Source organism: Alexandromys fortis, unplaced genomic scaffold (genome assembly GCF_014885135.2).
Source record: "Alexandromys fortis isolate MF-2015 unplaced genomic scaffold, M_Fortis_MF-2015_v1.1 scaffold_36, whole genome shotgun sequence".
NCBI lineage: Eukaryota > Metazoa > Chordata > Mammalia > Rodentia > Cricetidae > Alexandromys > Alexandromys fortis.
Window position 1 is genome coordinate 7,315,675 of NW_026067915.1, and position 24,530 is coordinate 7,340,204.

Sequence of the window (24,530 nt, forward strand, 5' to 3'; positions counted from 1 at the left end):
GACCAGGAGCTGGCAGAGACCCGAGGAAGGGCAAGCTGTCAGCTGAAGGCCTTTGGTTGTTTTCAGAGGACTGTGGGTGGGAACCTCTGCTGGCTCGTGCATGACCTCGTCAGCCAGCTGCTTTCAGAGTCTGCTCACCCATCAGCCAAAAAGCTCTGGCTTTCAGTTCTGTGCGCAAGATCTAACTGGGGTCTGAGGATTAAATGGGATAGCAGGGCTACACGTCAGGCTGACCGTACTTCCCTACCCTCAGGAAGCTGGAAGGGATAGACGGCCCTCGAAGTGGGAGTCTGACATGCTTGGGGACAAGGTCAGCACTGGGGAAGAGATCTTCGATCTGATAGCAAGAGCCAGGCAGGGACCTGCTGGAGAGGCATTAGAGGAATACTTGCTTCTGCATGTTGGGTGGCTCACTCCTGTCGTAGGGGTGCAGCAGTGGAGGGGAGGAGAGACTGGGGAGACAGAAGAGTAGGGCAGGTGGTCAGGTGCGACATTGAGGTGTAAGAAGTGATGAGGAGGGTTATTTAGTTAAGAATATGGGCAAATAGAGTAGCCAGAGCATAGAGTGCCGCGGAAGACGATAGGTGGCTAACAGGATCGCAGGTCAGATGGGAGCGGGTCCCGGGAGCAGCCAGCCTATTCTTGCTTGGGAGACTGAGGGAGGAAGAAATAAGAAAAAGTACGTGTGTAGGTCTGCGTTTGGGTGGGCCTCTCGGTGGCACAGCTGAAGTGCTGCCTGTGGGTTTGTGTAGGCTTCACCACTGGCTGTGTTGCTTAAACATAGTCTTTCCCAGAACACCTACTCCCTGCCTCTACCTGCCGCTGCCAAACCTCCAGGCCTCTGACGGTGGTGAGGGGCTTTCCTTGGGAGGTGTCCATGATGTTTGGGCTTGAGCATTAGTGACCTGTGAAGGGGAATGTGAGGGCACAGCTCTCTCGGGCCCTCACTTGACCCTGGGCTCAGTGATGGAGGAACAGCAAGTCCTCGCCCTCTGGTCCTTCAGGACTTGCATAGCTCTATGTTGCTCTTGTCCTTGTTCAGTCGGGTTGAGAGAGCACTCCCAGGGTGGATGACTGAAACTGTTTTGTCTGGGCTCATTGCCCACACGCCAGTGTCCTGGGGAGTGAGGACAGAAACCTGAGCGGCTCATTTCCAGCTTGTGCTCCTCACCCAGGCTCAGACAATGGTTTTCCCTTCCCAGTTGGTAAGAATTTCTAGAATGTGAAGAATTCCCCAGAAAGAAAAGTGGTTTTATACTCTTCCTTCTATATCGAGGCTTAGTAGATTCCTGTCTTTATGATTTCAGGGCTAGACTGGGTTATTCTTGGGGCACCAATGTGTACTCAGGAGACTCTTGGGACGAAGTTTGTGGAGCGTGTGAATGACACCCCATTAGCTGGTGGATGGCATCCATGTTGGCTGGTGTTTGGAGTGTGTGGATGGCACCTGTGTTGGCTGGTATGTGGAGCTTGTAGATGGCACCCCGTTGGCTGGTGTGTGGAGTGTGTGGATGGCACCCCGTTGGCTGGTGTGTGGAGTGTGTGGATGGCACCCCGTTGGCTGGTGTGTGGAGTGTGTGGATAGGCACCCCGTTGGCTGGTGTAGAATATGGAACGTGTGGATGGTACCCCGTTGGCTGGTATGAGGAGCGTGTGGATGGTACCTGTGTTGGCTGGTGTGTGGAGTGTGTGGATGGCACCCCGTTGGCTGGTATGAGGAGCGTGTGGATGGTACCTGTGTTGGCTGGTGTGTGGAGTGTGTGGATGGCACCCGTGTTGGCTGGTGATGTAGAAGACATTTTCTTTGGCAGCCACTCAGCCCTTGACTAATGCCACCTGGTCTTCCAGTCCTCTAACAGAGCTGTGTGACCACCTTTGTCAGTTCAGCGCCTTCTCGAATGCCCACAAACCCAACCTTGAGGATTCTCTATGGGAGAACATGGTTTCCTTCCTGTAATCAAGCTGCAAAGATGTAGGCATCAAAGTTGGAGCCTCATCAGCAGTTCCAGGAAACAAATTAGAGTCCTAAAACTGAGAACAGCAGAGGATATGGAATTCACCTCCACATGTTTTTAGAAATAAAAGTTGGCCTCTTCTAAAATTGTTTTGAAAATACTGCACATATATAGTTTTTGTTTTTTCAAGACAGGTTTTTTTTCTGCGTACCCTTGACTGTCCAGGAACTCACTCTAGACCAGGCTGATCTTGAACTCAGAGATTAACCTGCCCCTGCCTCCTGAGTGCTGGGATTAAAGGTGTGCCCCACCATAGCCTAGTCACTAACTTTATTTATGTGTCTGCCTATATGTGGATATCATGTGGGTGCAGTGCCTGTGGGTGCCAGCAGAGGACACTGGTTGCTTGGAACTGAAATTGACAGGCAGTGAGTTGCCGGTTGTGGGCTGAGAATTAAACTCAGATTCTCTCTAAGAACAAGTTCCACCCAGAATGACACCTAGGTATCTGAATGACGCAAGGCCAGTATTCTACCCTGAAGCAGGTCCCTGTAGGTGTTTTGATAATGATCTCAGTGTTTTCTTAGAAAGTGAGATTTCTCTGCTGTTAATGTAGCTCATTGCCAATGTCAGCTGACCTCTGGTGAGGCTTTTTTTTTTTTAAGATTTACTTATTTATTATGTATACAGTGTTCTGCCTGTTGTGTATGCCTGCAGGCCAATTAAGGGCACCAGATCTCATTATAGATGGTTGTAAGCCACCATGTTGTTGCTGGGATTTGAATTCAGAACCTTTGGAAGAGCAACCAGTGCTCTTAACCTCTGAGCCATCTCTCCAGCCCTCTGGGGAGGCTCTTGCGGCAGATGGCAAGTGCATATGTAAGTGAGAGTGATTATATCACCCAATAGGAAGCCAGAAATTCAGGGGTGACCCCTGCAATAGTCCTTTCCAAGGGTAGCAACTTCAGTGACATAAGGACCTGCAAGTAGACTCTGACTTACCTCTTAAAGATCTTTTTAAAATTTAAAAAATTTTAAATGGCACCTCCACCCATGTGTGTGTGTTGAGAGGTTAAAAAACAATGGTCACAAACGCCTGTACGTTATCCTTTCCAAATTGAGGCGAATGGATCTTTCTGTCACTCTGCTCCCACAACCTGCCTCCTGCATCTCATGCACCCCATTAATTTCACACTGACACTTCTAGCCTGACATGACCCCCTCCTTTTCAGTATACTCCCCCTATTCTATCCTAACCATACACATTCTGAAAGCACTGCCCAGGGACTCCTGGGACCGGGCCTCTGGTGGACTCCTGGCCTCGCGCTGTCAAGGTGGGTCTTTGGGAGGTAAGATCAGCAGAAAGGGCGCCCTCAGGTAGCAACTGCCTTTCGCCTGCCTGGCACTTTCAAGGGCAGAAGAAGAAGACTGAACCCAGACCCGAGATGGAGTCCAGGCTGGTTCTTGGGGTCTCCAGGGCATCGAATGGGTAGGGTAGATGCCCTGTCGTCACAGTTTGTGTAAATGCCTTTCACCTATGTTCTTGTTCGGGTATGTCCATCATTACGCCCTTAGTCTGCGCAAGTGCAGTCACAGTAGTCCAACTTCCTTTCCTAACAAATGCCTCTCAGTAGTAAAGATCATCTCATCATTTCTACTTTTTGAGACTAGCTCAGGCTGGCCTTGATCCCAAAGCAATCCTCCTGCTTCAGCTTCCTAAGTGCCGGAATTACAGGCATGAACCACCATGTCTGACTTAACTCACTACATTTTAATATTTATATAGTCTTTGAAGGCATAAGCAGTTAGCCTCTGTACCTCCCTGAATATGCCCGATCTTGTCCGAAGTTATGAGCAGACTATAAATCACTAAACCCTCCTCCATTGGTGAATATTCAAAAATGCAGGTAAGTGTTGTTACCAATGTTTCAGTATCCACCTTTATGTCAATGGGCCAGTGATTCTGGTGATTTGGCTTTGATTTGATTTGATGTGGTATTTATGGCAGAAAAAAAAAAAGGACAGCACTCTGTCTTTTCCTTAGACAGGACTCCACTGCTGCCTGAGTCACAGCTACCCTTGTGACATCATGAGTCACCCTCTGCTCTCAGCTCATGCAAATCCTGGAGCAGCACAAACCTGAGGGGATTTGAACCATCTACACCCAATCCATGTATGAACAATGGTAAGCAACAAAGGGCAGACACGTCAGGCTTGTTATGTCTATAAATCTCATGATGAGGGACCCCTCTGATAACTCAGAGTCTAGGAAGCAACCGGGCAGTGGTGGCATACGCCTTTAATCCCAGCACTCAGGAGGCAGAAGCCAGCCTGTACAGACTGTGTTTCAGGACAGCCATGAGTACACAGAGAAACCCTGACTTAGAAAACCTAGGGGGAAGAGAGTCTGGGATGCTCTAGAAGCTGGGGATGTGTGGGGTGCAGAACAGTGAGGGAGAGATGGTAACTCCACTCTTGATTTCCCCAATTGCTGGTACAGGATAAAAAACAGTCAAAGCCTGAAGATCTTAAAGAACCTACTGGCCATGTTCCTCAGGAGAAGCAGCCAGATGATCTATCCTCAGACACAAAGAAGGCAAAGGTAGGAGGAGATTTGGCTTGGGTGTCTCTGGCCCTTGTTCTTGGTGTGGTACCGAGCTAAGCATAGGTATAAATGATTTTCCCATGTTCCCGTTTCATTTTCAGCCTAAAACTCTGGTTCAGAAATGGAAAGCAAGGGGCTGAAGAGAAGGCTCAGCGATTAAGAGCACTAGCTACTCTTCCAAAGGACCCAGGTTCAATTCCCAGCACTCACTTGGCAGCTCACAACTGTCTGTAACTCCAGTTCCAGGGGATCTGACACCCGCACACAGACATACAAAACAAGGAAGGAAAGAAGGAAGGGAGGGAGGGAGGGAGGGAGGGAGGGAGGGAGGGAGGAAGGAAGGAAGGAAGGAAGGAAGGAAAGAAGGAAAAAAAATGGGAAGCATATGTTAGCGTGGAATTGGGCAACCTACGACCTCCCAGACCAAAGGCCTGGGGCTGAGTCTGGGATGTGCTTGTGGAATGGAATAGCCAAGATGTAGGGAAGTTGGCTTAGACTTGAGTGTGTATTGGTTGGGCGTGGTGGTGCATGTCTTTAATCCCAGCACTTTTGAGACGGAGGAAGGTGGGTCTCTGTTCAAGACCAGCCTGGTCCAAGGCTGTTAAACAGAGAAACCTTGTCTCAAAAACAAACAAAACAAACCCAAACCCCCCAAAACCAAAACCAAGCAAGAATTGTGTGTGCATGTTTACACTTGTGCACACAAGTCTGTTTGTCAAGATGAGAAGTGTGAAAGTCACGAGGAAGCCAAACCGGCCTGATGATGCACTTCAATAATTCCAGCACTTGGGAGGGGACAGTGAGATGGAGGCCAGCAAAGGCTACAGAGACCTTGTCTCGACACATCCCAACACACGCATGCACACACATACACATGCACGCACACGCACACACACACACACACACATGCACGCACACACACATACACATGCACGCACACACACGCATACACACATGCACGCACACACACATGCACGCGCACACATGCATACACACACGCGCACACACGCATACACACACGCACACGCATACACTCACGCACACGCACACACGGCGGGGGGCAGAGTGTGAGGAGAAGAATCAAGAACGAGAGAGATGAGAGATTGAAATATATGAGTTGGGGGAAATGTAAGATGAGGATTCAACAAGAGGAAGGGAAAAGGTGGAGGACGGGTAGAGTCAAGGAAGAGAGGAACAAATGAGCTACCAGACTCCAGGAGGGCCTCATGGGACGGGACATGGTCCTGGCTAGGTGGGCAAGCTTACCAGGACATAACCGTTTGATAAGTATGTGAGTCGCAGGTTTTGATCTCAGCCTGCTAACCTAGGCTGTAGGAACCTGGAACGCCAGGGCGGGAGAGACAGACTCAAGGAACTAGGGGAGCTGCTAGTGACCTGAAGCCGGAGGTGACAGCGGGCAGGACATTGATCCAGTCTTCTAGTTCCCAGCCAGTGTCCTGACCAAGGCTCTTCATTTCAGCGGGAGAGGGAGGCAGGTACTGATAGGGAATCAGGGCCTTTCTTGGCATATCCTTGGGCTGAGGCGGATGAGGAAATTCACTGAATATCCCCTCTTTTTCCTTGCAAGCCCCAGAAAAAACAGGATCTCACTGACAAGACCCTAGTTATAAAGATCCAAGCATGGTGGCGTGGCACACTGGTCCGTCGGGCGCTGCTGCATGCAGCCCTCAGGGCCTGGATCATCCAGGGCTGGTGGCGGCTAATCCTGCCGAAGATAATGGAGAAGAAGCGTCAGTCGGTACTGGATGCCTTCCAACGGGAACAGTGGGCAGTGGTCAGGGTGCAGTCCTGGATCCGCATGTGGCGAGTCCGCAGGCGGTACTGCCAGGTGCTTAGGGCTGTCCGGATCATCCAGTCTCACTGGAGGTGCCACATCTGCGCTTCACGGGGTGTCATCAAGGGCCACTACCGAATTACGGCCAGCCAGATGCATCTTGAGCTGGAGATCTTACTGGGCTCGGGGCCTTGTATCGTGTCCGAGTGTATTCCCCTCCCAATAAAGCAGTGAGGCGGTCTTATGCGGTTTCTCTGTCTGACAAGTTTCTGGAGGGCATGAGGGGAGACACTAACTCTGAAGAGTGGCAACCTTGGGTTCCTGTCTCCCTGCTGGACTAGCTCTTCAACCTCAGCTTCTGAGTCATAATCAGACACCCCAACGGGAAGCTGTTAAGACAGTCCTGCAGAATTCTTAGTCCCACTTTTCCCCTGAGCCACCAATGGAGAGTAGGTTCACTTCTCCACATCTGGCCAATGTGGGAGCTTCTATGGCATCCTGCTGCAAGCCCCATTCTCTGTGAGTGGCCAGGCCTCAGGCTATACAGACCCAGGAGCTGAGGCTCAGGTCTGTTTTCCTCTGCAAGGGATGTCCAGGCAGTGCTGGGCTCTCTTAAAGTCTCCTTCTGTGACATATTATTCCCCAAGGTGGGATTAGGGCCAGGTGATGGTAAAATGCCAACGACAGCCCAAGCTAGTCTGCCTGCCCCTCTTCCGGTCTGGGTATTGCCGTCCCAGAGACTCTTACAGAAAGGGAGGGTCTCTGAGACCTGGGTCTTTCCCTATAAGACTGTAGGCTCGGAGCCCCTGTCCAGCTCTATCGTATTGACTTCCCTGGCCAGCTGGTCCTTTGGCACATAGAGGTTCTGAGGTGCTGCCCAGAGGTGTCCCGGGTCAGCTGTCCTTATATTTAGGCATGGTTTCTCTGTTCCTGTCTCTGCCCTGCCCTGTGTCTGTTCAGAGCCTTGGTGTTTTCTTCCCACTCTGAAGGACTTCTCTGGTCTGGCCTCCTTTTGTCTTGTGCTCAGTGTCTCAGGGAAAAGCCCCCTAAGAGCCTGAGTAAAATCATGGGTTTTGCCTCTCACTGTTATTTGGGCATGGACATGTCAATTTTTTCAGCTTCCTGAGCTGGGGCTTATGATCCCTGCGTTTCAGGATTGAATATCAGGTACAAATTTTTGTCTCTTCCAAACTTCTCATTGTATTATTATTTTTTTAACTTTTTGGTTTTTCGAGACAGGGTTTCTCTGTGGCTTTGGAGCCTGTCCTGGAACTAGCTCTGTAGACCAGGCTGGTCTCGAACTCACAGAGATCCGCCTGCCTCTGCCTCCCGAGTGCTGGGATTAAAGGCGTGTGCCACCACCGCCCGGCTAAACTTCTCAGTGTATTATTTTTTTAAAATGATTTTTAAAACTGTATACATATTTACTATGTATACAGTGTTCTGCCTGCATGCCAGAAGAGGGCACCAGACCCCATTACAGATGGTTGTGAGCCACCATGTGGTTGCTGGGAATTGAACTCAGGACCTCTGGAAGAGCAACCAGTGCTCTTAACCTCTGAGCCATCTCTCCAGCCCCTCATTGTATTTTTTAGACATATACATTGTCAATTGCCTCTCAATAAGAAACTAGAAAATACTCAGGATCAGCAGCAAAGACGCAGACTTCAAATACCGGTGACTGAAAAAGAAGCGGCCAACTTTGACCTGCTGTAATAAATCCAGAGTCTGACCGGCTGGGCTTGATGGTACAAGCCTGTAATCTGAGCACTGAAGAGGCAGAGGAAGGAGGAAAGCTGTAAATTCAAGGCCAGCCTGGTCTTCATGGCAGTTCCTGGGCTAGCCAGAGCTGTGTAGCAGAACTCTGGACGGAGATGAGAAATACATCTGTACCAGCAATGTGCAGGCGTAGCTGAACCTGCTTCTGTATCTGCACTGATACCTGTGAGCCCCTCATCCCCAATGTAAACTCAGCCCATACCACTGCTCCCCTTTCCAAATTACTCTTTGTTTTTGCAAGACAGGGTTTCTCTGTGAAACAGTTCTGGCTGTCCTAGAACTCACTCTGTAGACCAGGCTGGCCTCAAACTCAGAGAGATCTGTCTACCTCTGCCTCCCGAGTTGTATGATTAAGGCATGTGCCACCACTGCCTGGCTTAAAGAATTTATTTTAAAAATCATGTGTCTATGTCCGTATGGAGATGCAGGAATATGGAGGTGCCTGTGGAGACCGAAAGAGGCTCTTGGCTCTTCTGGAGCTTGAATTATACGTGGTTGTGATCCACCGGATATGGATGTTGTGAACTGAACTCAAGTCCCCTTCGAAGCGCAGCAAACGCTTTCAACCACTGAGCCGCCCCCCCCCCCCCCATATTTCTAACTCTTAATTTTGAGTAGGCGATGATTTCTGATTCCCACAATCCAAAACAAAGGAGCTCTTCCTTGTATTGGACAAGTAAGTGGTTGCTGTCAGCTTCTCTCCTGCACAGACCTGTCCCCACCCTGCTGGAGCAGTGACAGACCCCCACCCCCAGGCAAACGGTGAGCTCTCTGCACTGCAGGTGGCTCAGGCTTCTGCTCAGAGTCCTGCGGCTCTGCAGATACTCCTCATCCAGCCGGAGCTAGAAACATGCTTCGTGCCTCGTCTCATGGTGCTCAAGTTCTGACTTCTCCAGACCACGGACACCTTTTCCCATCCCACTGGGCATGATTCACTGTAGCCCTAATAAGCTAGGCTTGGCTCCCCATCTCCAGGATGCCAATTAAAGAGACAAGCAATGGTGAAAAGGGGAGGGGATTAATCCAGTGGGGCCGCAGTCCAGAGAGACACAAATAAGGGATCCCGTGACTTCAAGTCTGCCTTTGGGGAGCTGGAATTAGCTTTAGGTTTAAACAGAACTGGGGCAAGGAGCAGGAGGTCTGTATAATTTAGCATCCCTGGTCTAGGTGTGGACTCCTCCATCATTGCCTTAGTTCTGGTCCTGCAAGGCGGTCTACAGAAGTCCCTCTTGCGTGAGAGCGTTGTTCTTAGGGTATCTGCTCCAGCGTGCAGCCTTGTTCTCATAGATCACTGCTATCATCTGGGGTGGGCTGTCTTCAAGGTTTGACAGCTCCTGGAGTCTAAGGTGACCACATGTTTAGGTCAGTCCATCTGTCTCTGTGCCTTCAGCCTTGAAGAGGATGAGATATTCAGATACTCCTTGGGCAACTAACAGTTGACCTGCAGAGATAGCCAGGGGTTTAAAGGGGAGGAGACAGACATGAATGAAGGCAAAGACGCCAGGTTTTTTTCTTGGAACTATTATAGTTACCTTGTGGGTGCACGTGAGGAGGGGTCGGTGGTTTTTAGAGCAGTTTCTAAATGCATGTTTCAATGATATGACCTTGGACCCCTCCTTCCATAGCCTGGCTCCTCTGCGGGTCGTTCCTCCCATGGCAGTGCCTTCCTGAAAGCATCTGGCATCTTCCTTGGCTCTGAGCCATTGTGATTCTCTTTTCCCATAATACCACCTGACTCAGTAACTTTCAGGATTGTTCAAGGAAGGGACCGGAAAAAAAAGAGAAAGGATAAGAGACAACCAAACATTCTGTTACAAAGCAGAATCATGCCATCTATAGAAAAATACAAAACAACAACAAAAAACAAACCAAACTTGCTGGCATTGCCTCTCCAGCAGGCCAGAGAAACTGGAGGGAGATGTGGAGTTGGCCGCTCTACAAACACACAGGAGCCTTATCTGAGGGGACAAAACTTAATTCACTCTCTTTTTCTGTCTTAATCCTTTTATACCTCCTAAGACAAATATCTCTATGCAAGAAGGGAATCACCTCACAACCACAAGTTACACATTTTCCAAAAACAAATTAAAATCTTTACATAGGAAGAAATCACATCGTGGTCACAAGTTTTTCTTAGAAGCCCACAAGGAGTTAAACATTTCCCTTTATATTATTTCTCCCACGGTAACATCTTCACCCCAATGGTTCTTTTATTATTGGTTAACAAGGTTTTAAGCAAGCCATGTGTGCTTCAGCCAGTTCCTTTGTACTGGCAGGAAGTTGTTTGCGGTCCCAGAGCAGCAGAATCCTAGCCTGTTCCTGCTCTACAAAACCTTTAGACAAGTGCTCAGATGGCCATCTGATTTTCTTTACACAAATAGGGTTATTTGGTTTCCTTTCACAACTTTGTTTTTTCAAGGTACACACTGAAAACTGTGATTAATTTTGTAAGCCACATGACCAAAGACCTCAGACCTAACTGGCATTTTCTTTGGTCTGCCAACCAGCTCCCAAATAAAGACACGGACACTTTTTATTATAAATGCTGACCTTAATTTAGGTTTGTCCCCCTAGCTCTTTTTTAACTTAATTTAACCTGCTTCTATTCCTATATGTTTTGCCTTGAGGCTTTTATCTTTCATTCATTCTGTATGTCCTACATTCCTGCTGCTTCCGTGTCTGGATGGCTGACGTCTGCCTGACTGGCTGGCCCCTGATGTCTCCTTTTCCTTCCTCCTCCTCCTCCTGAATCTGAATTCCAACTCCTATTTATTCTTCCTGCCTGGAATTTTCACCTACACCTCTTCCCTCACTATTGGCTATTCAGCTTTTTATTAGACCAATCAGGTGCCTTGGGCAGGCAAGGTAAAAGAGCAACACATTTTTACATAATTAAACAAATGCAACACAGCTTTGCTTAGTTAAATATTCTGCAGCACCTAACCTTGGGTGCAGGGATAGAATTGCCTTTTTTGATCATCAGCCTGTTTTTTCACAGAATTCATGGGTCTATCATGTATGAAACTTCCTTGTTTTTATTTTCCATCCTCGACAAATCTCACATCTCTAAGTGTCCTTGTGCTATAAAAAAAATCATTATGATCTGTAATTAAATTGCCCAGTGAGAAGTGAGATTTTCCCATGAAACAATCACGCCATATTAGATACAGTGGGATCCTTTCACATAATAATCACACCATGCCCGATACAGTAAAATCAATAGCAGCAAGTAGGACGAAGCACAGCAGAAGTAAGAGGCGCTCTGGCGACATCCAGGGCTTTGTCTCTCTGGGATGCACTCATTATAGCTGTGCTATCCAGGAAGCTTCACTCCACAAGTTCCATTGCTGGTTGCAGCTCCCCCCAGCATGGCCACTACCAAAGAGTGAAATTAATATCCTCAGTGGATGGAAGAGACTTCGTTAGGCACAAGATAACTATCATCCAAGAGCCATTAGGAAGGAACACGATAGGCCATTAATGGGCGGGGTGAGAGGACACACCAAGTGCAGATTCCTGAGTGGAGCATTCGACATGAAAGAACCCCTTGGATTGCAGTTCAAAACGGCAGAACAATACAAGAGAGGCAAGGATGAAGAGGTTCCGGGCATCATGACTGAGTACCCGAGGAAGGAGAGCAAAGATGGAGAGTAGCTCCATTAAAGTATGGGCAAGAGGGGGCTGGAGAGATGGCTCAGAGGTTAAGAGCACTGCCCGCTCTTCCAGAGGTCCTGAGTTCAATTCCCAGCAACCACATGGTGGCTCATAACCATCTGTACTGAGATCTGGTGCCCTGCTCTGGTGTGCGGGCATACCTCGAGGCAGAATGTTGTATACATAATAAATAAATCTTAAAAAAAAAAAAGTATGGACAAGATCCCTGAAGGGACTCGCTGGCGCTTCAGAGACAAGGGAGGCAGACGGTGCTCCACGTCGGTCACAGCGCAGTGTGATAACGGATGAAGATAACATACTTAGTAGTCAAGAGGAAAAGAGAAACGGAGGGTGTCTCTGCAGACACTGGTACCAGGCTGGCGTGGGTGCTCTCAGCAGTAACGCTGGGGGAGAGAAGAGTATAGTGCAATGCTCTGACAGAGATCAAGGAGCACTGAGCTACCTGTGACCCCCAAATGTCACTCAAATGGAAGAACCAAGTGCAAGACACTTTCTACAAAACAGACAAGGTCCCATGTAACTCATCTTAAGAGTAGCTCTATCTGAAGATGGCCTTGAACTCTCCGTCTTCCTGTACTCCCTCCTCCCTGAGTGCTGGGGTTACAAGTGCCCAGCACCACACTCAGATTTTCATGTAGATTCTGGGAATATAGTTCAGATCCTCATGCTTGTGCAGAAAGCACTTTTACTTGGGCTGTCTCCCCACCCATCTGTGAAGGTGTTTCTGGGGAGTTAACTCAAGGACAAAAACAAATTCAGGAGCGTGATACAATATGCATCGATGGACAGATGTCACTAAGATTAATTTGTTTTTTGATTTTTGAGACAGGGTTTCTCTGTTTAACAGCCCTAACTGTTCTGGAACTCACTCTGTAGACCAGGCTGGCCTTGAACTCACAGAGAGCCACCTTCCTCTGCCTTCTGAGTGCTGGGATTAAAGGCGTGCTCCACCAGCAGCTGGCAAGATGTCACTAAGATTTATTGTCACAACCAAACAAGATCTTTTCTACCTGTAGATTTCTATAAAATAGTGCAGTCTCAGAAGACGCCAACACAGGAGGCTGCTGGAGGCAGGAGAGCAAGGGGAGACTGGGCTGAAATATTTTTGGTTATTCCTCCCCCCTCCCCCCAGACAGGGTTTCTCTGTGTAACCCAGGCTGTCCTAGAACTAACTCTATAGACCAGGCTGGCCTTGAACCCTGCCTATGATTCAGCTGCCTAAGCCTCCTGAGTGGAGGGATTAAAGGTGTGCACCACCACCACTACATTGCTGGGCTAAAGTTCTTGCCTGATTTGGAGCACAAATGAGACTTTTCATAGATTCTCGATGTCAAGTAAAATGTGGTAACATTTGGTTATTTTAAACAGTTTGGCTTCAAAGGCCAGAGTGCTGTTCTCTCTCTGTCTCTCCTTTTCCCTCCCTCTCCCACTGTGTGTGTGTGTGTGTGTGTGTGTGTGTGTATTGAAATAAGTTCTTGCTATGTAGCTTTGGCTACCCTAGAATTCACTGTGTAGTCCAGGCTGACCTCAAACAGAAATTCACTAGCCTTTGTCTTCCAAGTGCTGAGATTTGAAGTGTGTAACACCATGCCTGGTCAGAGTCTTAATATTTTATGTGTGTGGGTGTTTTACCTGCATGTCTGTCTTTGTACCACTTGTGTGCTGGTGTCCAGGGAAGCCAGAAGGAGTTGGATTGCCTGGAACTGGAGTTAGAGATGGTTTGAGTCCCTCTGTGGGTTCTGGGAATTGAACTCAGGTCCTCTGGAAAAGCAACAAGTGCTCTTAACCCTGAAAATGTGCTGATGTTCAGTGCAAGTATGGGAAGAATGAAAGGGATCTCTTTAGTTCAGAGGCTATGTTACCTAAAGCGGAAATCTAAAGGACAGCAAGTCACACAAGCAGGAGCTTTGTTTTTATAGCACATACAGGAAGCCCAGGAGTGGGCAGTGCAGGCCACTGTGGTGGCTCCACAGTGTCATCAAGGAACTCATGCGCCCGCTAAGTTCTGCCCCTGTCCTCCTCACTGCATTAGAGGCTGATTTTGCCTTTTTTTAAAAAAAAAAAATATTTATTTATTTATACAATATTCTGTCTGTAAATAAGTCCTCACCTATCTATACTCCTGCTACTAACTCGCTGGCTAACCAACTTGGCGGCGGGTGGCATCCTTACTTCTGCTGTTGCTTCCCTGTCTGGGTGAGGAGACACCTGTTCACATTTTTCCTGGATTAGCATCACACGCAGTGGCAGAGGGCAGTCAGTGTCAGGTCCAGGCAAATAGGCCTGGCCTTCACATCCACACTGGGGCAGTTCTGCATCAGAGGCTTCCATGGTAGCTATTAGCGTGGGAATATTACAAGTAACTGAACATGACTGACTTAGTGAATCAATTCTGTGAACTCCAAACTATCAAATCTTGCTATTTATGGAATAACTTGAATAATCTTTTCTTTAAAGAATTATTTATTTATTATGTACACAGTGTTCAGCCTCCTTGCCTGCAGGCCAGAAGAGGGCATCAGATCTCCTTACAGATGGTTGTGAGCCACCATGTGCTTGAACTCAGGACCTCTGGAAGAACAGTCAGTGCTCTTAACCTCTGAGCCATCTCTCCACCCCTAACTTGAGTAATCTTATACTTATTGTAAAAAAATTAAAGTTTTAGTTTAAAACCTTCTAGATGATTTAACTGGCAAACTCTACCAAACGTTTATAAGTTAATACCAATTCTGCATAGTATCCTCCCCAAAATAGAAGAAGGGACACTTTCCCAGCTAATTTTTTTGAGGTCACACAGCTTTTAACCCCAGCACTTAGGAGGCAGAGGCAGGCAGATCTACAGAGTCTGGTCTACAGAGTGAGTTCCAGGACAGCCAGAGCTACACAAAGACTTGATCCCAGATGGTGCTAACTGGGAAGTAGTGGGACTTTTGAAAAGTGGGGCATTGTGCAAGGTTCTTGGGTTCTTAGCTTAAGAAAAATATGTGATGCTCACAGAGTCCAAAAAGGCGTCAGATTCCCCTGGAACTGGCGTCGCAGATGGTAGTGAGCCACCGTGTGGGTGCTGGGAATTGAACCCAGGGTCAGCTGGGAGAACTAGTGCTCTTAACTGCTAAGCCATCTCTCCAGCCCTGGTTTGATGCCTCTGAAGGGGACTGTGGGATACCTATCTTTCTCTTCCTCTTTGTTTTGGCTTGTCTGACTCTTCAAGCTTCATGTGTCCCTGAGGGGACTCTAACAGACCTGAGCAGGGCAAATGTGGTTCTGCCAGGCCGTGCCCTTCTTCCCCATTCCCTCTGCCTTGCCAAAAGCCATTAGGTTAGATTCCTGAAGCTAGCCACCAAGTTCTATTCCCTTATTTGTCTACTTCCTCCTCCAAAGGCTGACCACCAAGGTCCAGCTATCGAAGTGTTGAAGTTCAGCAATCAAAAGCCCCCTCTGACTCACCTAATTAACATGCCCAATTAAAGTGAAACATCTCATCCTAACTCAAGCTTTCCCCTTTTCAATTTATTTATTTATTTATTTATTTATTTATTTTAATTTTTTGGTTTTTTGAGACAGGTTTCTCTGTAGCTGTGGGGCCTATCCTGGAACTCACTCTATAAACCAGGCTGGCCTCGAACTCACAGATATCAACCTGCATCGGCCTTCTGAGTGCTGGGATTACAGGTGTGCACCTCATCTACTGGCTCCTTTTTTCTTTTTTCTTTCTTTCTTTTTTTTTTTTTTTAACCTGTCGGCTCTTTATCTGGAGGCAGTCCTTTATCGTCTTCTCGGTCCCTGGACAAATATCTCTGACCCCCCTTCTTTGTCTTCTTCTTCTTTTCCCTCACCCTCCATCTCCTGTCTTTGTCTCTCTCTTTTGTTTTTGTTTTTGATTTTAAGACAGGGTTTCTCTGTGTAGACCTGGCTATCCTGGAACTCACTATATAGACCAGGCTGGCCTTGAACTCAGAGATCCACCTGCCTCTGCCTCCTGAGTGCTGGGATTAAAGGTGTGTGCCATCTGGTTTGTCTTTGTTTTTTATTTTTTGCCCTTTGTCCCTGTGGGGCAACTAATCTCCTTTGTGCTGAGAACTTGGTCTTGGGGGTACCTTTCACACCCTGTACCAGAAGCCTAAAAAAATGGGGCTGCTGGATCCTGGGCAGAACCCAACAGGCCTGTAAGCCCAAATAAATACTTTCTTAGTGCCTGAGCTGTAGCTCTGTGATAAAGCATTTGCCTAGCATACATGAGGCCTTGGGTTTGAGCCTTAGCCCTTCCAAAAAGCCAGATTCAAACCAAACCCAGCAACAACTAAACTAAAAAAAAAAAAAAAAAAAACCAGGGCTGGAGAGATGGCTCAGAGGTTAAGGGCATTGCCTGCTCTTCCAGAGGTCCTGAGTTCATTTCCCAGCAACCACATGGTGGCTCACAACCATCTGTAATGGGGTCTGGTGCCCTCTTCTGGCCTGCAGGTATACACACAGACAGAATATTGTATACATAATAAAGAAATAAATATTTAAAAAAAAAAAAACTTAGCAAAAGATCCCAAATGATGACGTGGAGACTTAATATTAGCCATGATTGCTCAGGTTAGTTAGTGTAGGCTCGTTTCTTCCTAGCTCTTTTAACTTAACCTGTTTCTCTTTATCTACCTTTCGCCTCAGGACTTTTTGCTTTTCTTTCCTTCTGTATTTCTTTCACTGCTTCTGGTGTCTGACTACCTGGTGGTTGCCTGGCTTCTTGCCCTGGGTGTGCCCCTCTCTTTCTCCTACTTCTCTTCTCCCCCCTCTTCTCTTTCCTCTCAAGCCTAGAATTCGTCTATTTATTCTCGCTGCAGCCTTGCCCTTCCTGTCCTTTTCCTGCCTAGCTATTGGCCATTCAGGTTTTTTTATTAGCAATCAGGTACCTTAGGCAGGCAAGGAGAAACAAATGCAACACATTCTTGCCTAATCAAGCACGCATCCTTAACATTAAACATTAACCATTAAACAAATGCAGCACAATGAAATGTCACGCACCTTTACATGTCTAAAGTCATATTTCAAAACATAAATGAATGCAACACATTTTTACCTAGTTAAAATAATATTCCACGACAGTTCAATGTCATCTTTAGCTACATAGCAAGTTCAAGGCTAGCATAAGCTTCATGAGATTCTGTTCCCAAAAAAGAAAGAATAAAACCCTAAAATAACAATGAAAAAATTAATAGAAAATGCTTTCATGTGCTGGAGTGGTGGTTCAGTGGCTAAGAGCACCAATTGCTCTTCCAGAGGTCCTGAGTTCAATTCCCAGCAAAGACATAGTGGCTCACAGCCATCTGTAATGAGATCTAGTGTCCTCTTGTGGCCTGCAGGCATACATGCAGGGAGAACACTATATACACAATAAATAAATCAATCTTTAAAATAATGAAAGCAAATGCTTGAGCCATGAAGGGTGGTGCACGCCTTTAATCCCAGCACTCAGGAGGCAGAGACAGGCAGATTGTTGAATTTGAGGTCATCCTGATCTACAGAGCGAGTTTCAGGACAGTCAGGACTACACAGAGAAACCATGTCTCAAAAGTCAACCAACCAATAAATTAATCAATCAAATAAAATAAATTTTAAAAAGGAAATGCTTGTCTTTAATGAAATATTATGTATTTCACCGCTGAGTTTTTTTTTCACAGTGCAGCTACTGTGTAAAATATTTGGCGCTGCCAAACACTGCTATACATCCATGAACACACGGTCTTTAACTGCTATACATCCGTGAACACACTATCTTTACTGAGGATATTCATCACTTGGGAGACAGCTACAGAGTTCTCTTAGATCCCCCCTTGATATTTCCCCTCAATGCGTCATTGTGCCCTGGATTATTTCCATCTGAGATGTGGGTGGCCGCTCTTCACTTGCTTGATAAATACATCTAGACATACGGAAACCACTCTCATTTTCTCATGGAAAAAACTGACAAACCATGGCTGCTGTATCTCTGATCTGAGCTCAGAATATATTCAGTGAGGATTTGTGTACCAGTGGATGTCTCATGGTAGCACAGGAAGTTCACAGCAAAACACGACATTATTTAGGATTCAGAATTACTTCTTTCCCTCATGACTTTACAGAGTACAGATGTTAGCTACAAGCCCCATGGGTTTGCTTTCTTTTTCCTTAAAGATTATTTTTATGAAAATTGGTGTTTTGCCTGCATGTCTGTCTGTGTGATGGTGCCAGATCCCCTGGAACTGGAATTACAGACAGTTGTGAGCTGCCATGTGGGTTCTGGGAACTGACCCCAGTTCTCTGGAAGGACAGTCAGTACTTTCAACCACTGAGCTGTCTCTCTGGCTGTCTTAGTTTTGCTTTCTTAATCCTGGTTTTAATTCTTCAAGAAACTTCAAGAAGACGTAAGAGGAGACAACTATTATTTTATTTTATGTGTATGGGGATTTTGCTCACATGCATATCTGTGCCTGCTGCCCGCAGAGGCCAGAAGAGGACATCGAATCCTCTGGAACTGGACTGACAGGAGGCTGAGAGCTGTTGCCAAGTCTGGTGACAGCACCTGGTCCTCTGGAAGAACAGTCAGTGTTCTTAACCACCGAGTCGTTTCTCCAGGCCCAGAGAAAAAGGCCTCTAAAGGGAAGAGGGGATAGAATGTGTGTGGCACGAAACCAGAAGAGGTCTGTTGGGCAAGGGAAGGGACAGCAGGAGGGAGGCAGAGACTGCAGTGTTGGAAGAGAATTAACCAGAACAAGGACCTGGTGTGGTGCGTTCCTACAGTCAAGTATTTGTGGGGTGGAGGCAAGAGCGTTGGGAGTTCAAGGCCAGGCCCAGTTACACAGTGAGCTTGATTTTTTAAAGAGACCCGTAGATTTAAAAAAAAAAAAAAAATATTTAACCTGTATGCCTGAACATATACCAGAAGAGGGCACCAGATCTCATTATAGACGGTTATGAGCTACCTTGTGGTTGCTGAGAACTGAACTCAGGACCTCTGGAAGAGCAGCCAGTGCTCTTAACCTCTGAGCCATCTCCTCTCCAGCCCTTGTTTTGTTTTTGTTTTTTTTTTTTTTTTTCCAAGACAGGGTTTCTCCGTGTAGCTCTGGCTATCCTGGAACTTGCTCTGTAGACCAGGTTGACCTCAAACTCAGAGATCCACCTGCCTCTGCCTTCTGAGTGCTGGGATTAAAGGGGTGAACCACCCCTGTCCGGCTATGTAGTGAGTTTTAGAGCAGCCTGGGCTGAATGAGACCTGTCTCAAAACAAACAAGCAAGCCACCACCCCAAGAAAACCAAGAACAGGGTTGGGGCTCAGTTGGGAAAGTGCTTGCTCCACAATAGTGAAGACTTGAATCCAGCCTTTAGCATCCATTAAAAAGGCAGGGGCGGTGACACAGGTGTGTCCTTCAAGCACTAGGGAGGTGGGGATAAAAATCCCTGGGGCTTGATAGCCAGTCTGTTTAACTGAATTGGTTAGCTTCAGGCCAAAAAAAACCAAAAAAAAAAAAAAAAAAAAAAAAAAGTCAATGAGAATCTAAAGACAGAAAACAAAGGTGGGGTCTGTGAGAAGTCTGGCACGTAAAAGTGTTGGCCTTGTAACCGGGACAACTTGAGTTCAGTACCAGAACCTGTGTAAAAAAATCAAATGGATCCGCCTGCCTCTGCCCGAGCTAGTTCCAGGACAGGAACCAAAAAGCTATGGAGAAACCCTGTCTCGGAAAAAAAAAAAATCAAATGGATTAGTGTTCATGTGTAATCAATCCTAGCACTCCTATGGAGAGAAGGGGCACAGAGAAAAGAGAATTTCTTTGTAGTTCATGGGCCAGGTAGCCTAGAGCATGCAGAGTGGCAGAAACAGAGAGACCCTATCTCAACAAGGTAGAAAGAGAGAGCTGACTCCACAGTTATCCTCTGACCTCTGGCAGGGACACCTGAACACACACACACACACACACACACACACACACACACACACACACACACGTGCACACACACACACACACACACACACAGAGGTGGGGCTCATAGGCAGAGTGTAGTGGCCCATGCCTTTGATCCCAGTCAGCACTTGGGAGGCCGAGGCATGTGGGTCTCTGAGTTCCAGGCCATCCTGATCTATGTAGCAAGTTCCAGGCAGCCAGGACTACACAGAAAGACCCTGTCTAAAAGGCAAATCAAAGGGTTAGAGAAATGGCTCAGATATTAAGAGCCCTAGCTGCGTTTCCAGAGGTCCTGGGTTTGATTCCCAGCAACCACATGGTGGCTCACAACTTTCTGTAACTGTCGTCCCATGGGATCTGATGCCTCCTTCTGGTGTGCAGTTGTACTTGCAGACAAGACGCCCTAAAACATAAAGTACATAAATAAATAAATCTTTAAAAAAAAACACACAAAACACCAGCAACAAAACAACCCCCCAAACAATACAAGACAACAACAACGAAACAATTGAACCAATTAAAGATCAAGAATACAAAGGAAGGAGGGCAGCTTCTGAGGAATTGATCTAAGGTTGATCTACAGCGTCTATACATGCGTGTACATCTGAACACACATGTGCCCCTACACATACAGAAGCATGCACGTGTGTGCACGTGGGCACACACACACACACCTGGATGAAAATGTCAAAAAGGAAACTCATTACTATGCATACTAATTGTATTTATTTATATATTTTTATAACTTTAAAAACAAGGTTTATTTATTTTATTTCATGTGTCTGTTCATTTTGCCTGCATGTATGTCTGTGCACCACAGTCATGTAGTGCCTATGAAAGTCAGAAGAGGGTGTCAGATCCCCTGGAGTTAGACAGTTGTGAGCTGCTATGTGGGTGCTGGGAGCTGAACCTGGGTCCTTTGGAAGAACAGTTAGTGCTTTAAGCTCTGAGCCTTCTCCTCAACCCCTTCCCTCAGGCTAATTTTAAAAATATCCTAAAAGATCGAAAACTCCAAAAATGGAAAAGAAACATGAAGGCAGGTGTGATGGTTTGAATGTAATTGGTCTCCATGAGCTCCTAGGGAGTGGCGCTATTGGGAGGTGCGGCTTTGTTGGGGTAGGCGTGGCCTTGCTGGAGGAGGTGTGCCACTGAGAGGGTGGGCTTCGAGGTCTAACCTATGCCCAAGCCACACCCAGTGTCTCAGTTTACTTCCAGTTGCCTGTGGCTCTAAGTGTAGAACTCTCAGCTCCTCCAGCACCGCGTCTGCCTGCGCACCACCATATCCCGTCATGATGGTACTGGACTGAACCTCTGAGCAATAAGCGAGCTCCTCAATTAAATGTTTTCCTTTATAAGAAAGTTGCATGGTCCTGGTGTCACATCACCATAGAAACCCTAACTAGCATGGAGGTAGAATACAGTCTCTTCTCAGGGGTCAGTGTTTGATACTAGTAGCCACAAGTGGTTTTTCTCATTCAGAAATTTTGAATCTTGTTTCAGTTAAATGTTCTCACTGCTAAGCCGTGGAACCCCAGGGTGGTTGGGCCAGGCAGCTTACCCAGCTTTGATTTTGACAGACATTCATGGAATTGATGATGGCTAAATCGACGATGCTAAGTAGTTTCCTAGTGGCGTGCAATTCCACGGTTTTCTACAACTCACCTGTTAATGGATACGGATACGGCGAGAAGCCACAGGCTTTAAGCACCACATGCTTTGTTTGTGATGCTGAGATCAAATCCCCAAGGCCTTACACAAGTATTTTGTCTCTGAGCCTCAGCCCAAGCCTTTCGTTTCATAAGCTTGTCCCCTTAAGCCTTCCACTGCCCCCCCCCCATGCCGATTTTCGTTGCTCTCAGGCTTATCACTTCTAGGAAGAGTCCGCGTCAAGTGGTGTTGAGTTTTGGTTTTTCTTTCCCTTCTGCACAGATCTCTCATTGTTTCACACACCCTATTTATAGCCCATTCTCAGCCACTTCAAGCTGGTGTCTGCCCTGTCAGTGGCAGCAGCTGGTCTACACTGGCACGTCTGTCAGCTCACCGTGAGCCAAAGAAAACCCCTTGGAAACATTCTCCTTGTTTTAAAATTGACTGTTGGTGTTACCCCCTTAACGTCTTCTATTCTCTGGGCAGCCGTTTTAATTGAAAAGCTGACACTGTTTGTTTTCTCTGGACACGGTTCTCCAGCTGCTGCAATCAAGCTGATTTCATTAAAGCCACTCCCGGCAAGCACTTCCCTGGTTTGGTTAGCAAAGGAACAAGTTGGAAATTCATTTTCTCTGCAATCTCATTTTCACATTTTGGTTTTTGAAAAATTCCGCTGTGATAAGATATGTACTGAACATTTCCAGACTTTCTGAAAACCGTTTTTCCGCAAGCCTGGAAGATGCTGCTTTGCTTTACCTGCTAATATTGATCTATCTTAGTTTCTTTCGATTTCTTTCTTACTTTGTATGTATGGGTGTTTTGCCTACGTGTGTCTCTGTACATTACATGCATGGAGTGCCCGTGGAGGCCAGAAGAGGGTGTTGGAGTCCCATAAACTGGAGTTACGTGAGTCACCACGTGGGTGCTGGGAATCGAGCCCGGATCCTCTGGAAGAACAGCCAGTTCTCTTAACCACAGAGCCATCTCTCCAGCCCCCTTTTTTGAGGGTGCGGGGAAGAGGTTATTGGTTCCAGCTCAAGGAACAGCGCACCCTGGCAGGGCAGCGGGAACCTGAAGCAGCTGGTCACATTGCATCTAAAATCAAGACACCCTGAATTAAGCCAGTTGCTGCTCTGTCCCCTTTACTCACTAGTGCAGCCAAGAATCCCCTGCCTAGGGAATGGTTCTGCCCTAAATTAAGACGGCACCCAGTGACCCTTCTCCCAGACGACTCTAGATTCTGTTGCGTTGACGGCACTAATTTTACACTGAAATATCGTGATAGCAGAAGAAACGATGCACTCATCCCGGTGCCCACTAAAAATAAATCCTTAAAGAATTATTATTTTATGTCTGTGAGTATTTGACTGCATGTATGTCTGTGCACCACATGTATGTAAGCCAGAAGAGGGCATTGGTTTCTCTGAAACTGGAGTTTGGGTGCTGGGAATTAAACTCAGGTCCTCTAGGAGAGCAGCCAGCGCTCTTAACCACTGAACCATCTTTCCAGACCCCGAAAGATGCTTGTGGAGGTGTGAGAACTTTCTGTGGGAAGCAACTAGATTGGAGTGGTGTAAAGAGATGGGTTATAGCTGGGCGGTGGTGGTGGCGCACACCTTTAATCCCAGCACTCGGGAGGCAGAGGCAGGCGGATCTCTGTGAGTTCGAGGCCAGCCTGGTCTACAAAGAGCTAGTTCCAGGACAGGAACCAAAAAAGCTATGGAGAAACCCTGTCTCGAAAATCCAAAAAAAAAAAAAAAAAAAAAAGAGATGGGTTACGTGGATTTGTAGTGTGTAGTGGACCCTCCCTTCCTAGCCAGTGACTCATCACACAGGAAGCTCCCCCACCCCGGTGCTTGCGTCATAGATGCCTCTGTGACCTCATCACTCTCTCCTCCCAACTCTCTGCAGGGCCAGAGCTGGAGGAGAGCAGATCGGAGGGTGATGGAAACATCTAGCCCCTAACTATGGGTAATTTAGTAGAATGTAGCTCTGAGGGGGGTTCAGTCATTGTTGTGTGATGTTTTTCACTCTTTTGGAGTTGGGGGGCCCACCACCCAGCCCCCAAATAAGCACACACGGAGGCTTACTCTTAGTTGTGAATGCCCAGCCTTAGCTTGCCTTGTTTCTTGCCAACTTTTCTTAAATTATCCTGACTACCTCTTGCCGCTGGGCTTTTATCTTTCTCTGTTTCTGTATACCTTTCCTTCTTCCTCCGTGGCTGGCTGTGTGTGGCTGGGTGACTGGTCCCTGATGTCCCCTCTCCTTGTTCTCCTTTCTCCTTCTATTTATCTTCTCTGCCTGCCGGCTCCTCCCATCCTTGCTCCTGCCTCACTATTGGCTGTTCAGCTCTTTATTAGACCATTAGGTGTTTTAGACAGGCAAAGAATCACAGCTTCACAAAGTTCAACAAATGCAGAATAACAAAAGTAACATGCCTGAAAATAATATTCCGCAACAAACCATGCCTGCCTAAATCAGGGCATTATGCATATAAGAGACTGACCTATCCAGATGTGTTCCACCCTCCCACAGGCAGTGTGCAGATGAGGAGAGCTATGAGTGGGCCCAGTATAAAGCTGCGAGATGCCTTAAAATGTTATGGAATTTATGGGTGTGACCGCTTTTGTAACTCCACTGTGTGGGTTTTTTCATGTGACCTTTGTAGGTGGTCATGTTATTCACAAGTCTAAAGGTTGGATACATTTGATGGGATAGGGTAAGGTCTCCTAGTTACCTTAGTTACCTCCACGGGTCCAGTATTGTCAGAAAGGCCAGAAATAGCTGGTTGTGGTGGTCCACAGCTTTAATCCCAGCACTCGGGGAGGCAGAGGTGGGGGGGGGATCTCTGTGAATTCAAGGTCAGCCTGTTGTTGGACAGCCAGAGCCACATAGTAAGGCCCTGTCACAAGTAAGCAAGCAAGCAAGCAAACAAAAGAGGCCAGGAGTGGGCTTTTGTTGACTGGGAACCAGGAAAAGCATTCTTACCTTCTCCCCTGTTTTCCTCCCAGATACAGAAAGAAAACTTTAATATTGATCACACAGGCCATGAGCAATCCAAATGCCTGGGAGGCGGAGGCCGACAAACGGCTATGAATCTGAGCTAGCCTGGGTTACATAGTGAGTTTCAGACCAGCTTGGGCTATAGA

At 47.1% G+C, this 24,530-nt stretch overlaps 1 protein-coding gene across 1 annotated transcript; it reads left to right on the plus strand.

Annotated features, from left to right (window-relative positions):
- Positions 1 to 36: 36 nt before the first annotated feature.
- LOC126499946 (IQ domain-containing protein F1) lies at positions 37 to 6,589 on the plus strand. The gene is made up of 3 exons (XM_050139506.1): positions 37 to 4,140; positions 4,456 to 4,557; positions 6,149 to 6,589. The coding sequence occupies exons 1-3, from the start codon at positions 4,138 to 4,140 to the stop codon at positions 6,587 to 6,589; spliced, it is 546 nt and encodes a 181-aa protein (XP_049995463.1). The 5' UTR covers positions 37 to 4,137.
- The last annotated feature ends 17,941 nt before the right edge of the window (positions 6,590 to 24,530 follow it).

Excerpts from the sequence above, each read along its gene's own strand:
- LOC126499946 (XM_050139506.1), top strand. Across the intron at positions 4,558-6,148 it reads CAGACACAAAGAAGGCAAAG|CCCCAGAAAAAACAGGATCT; the intron begins GTAGGAGGAGAT and ends TTTCCTTGCAAG.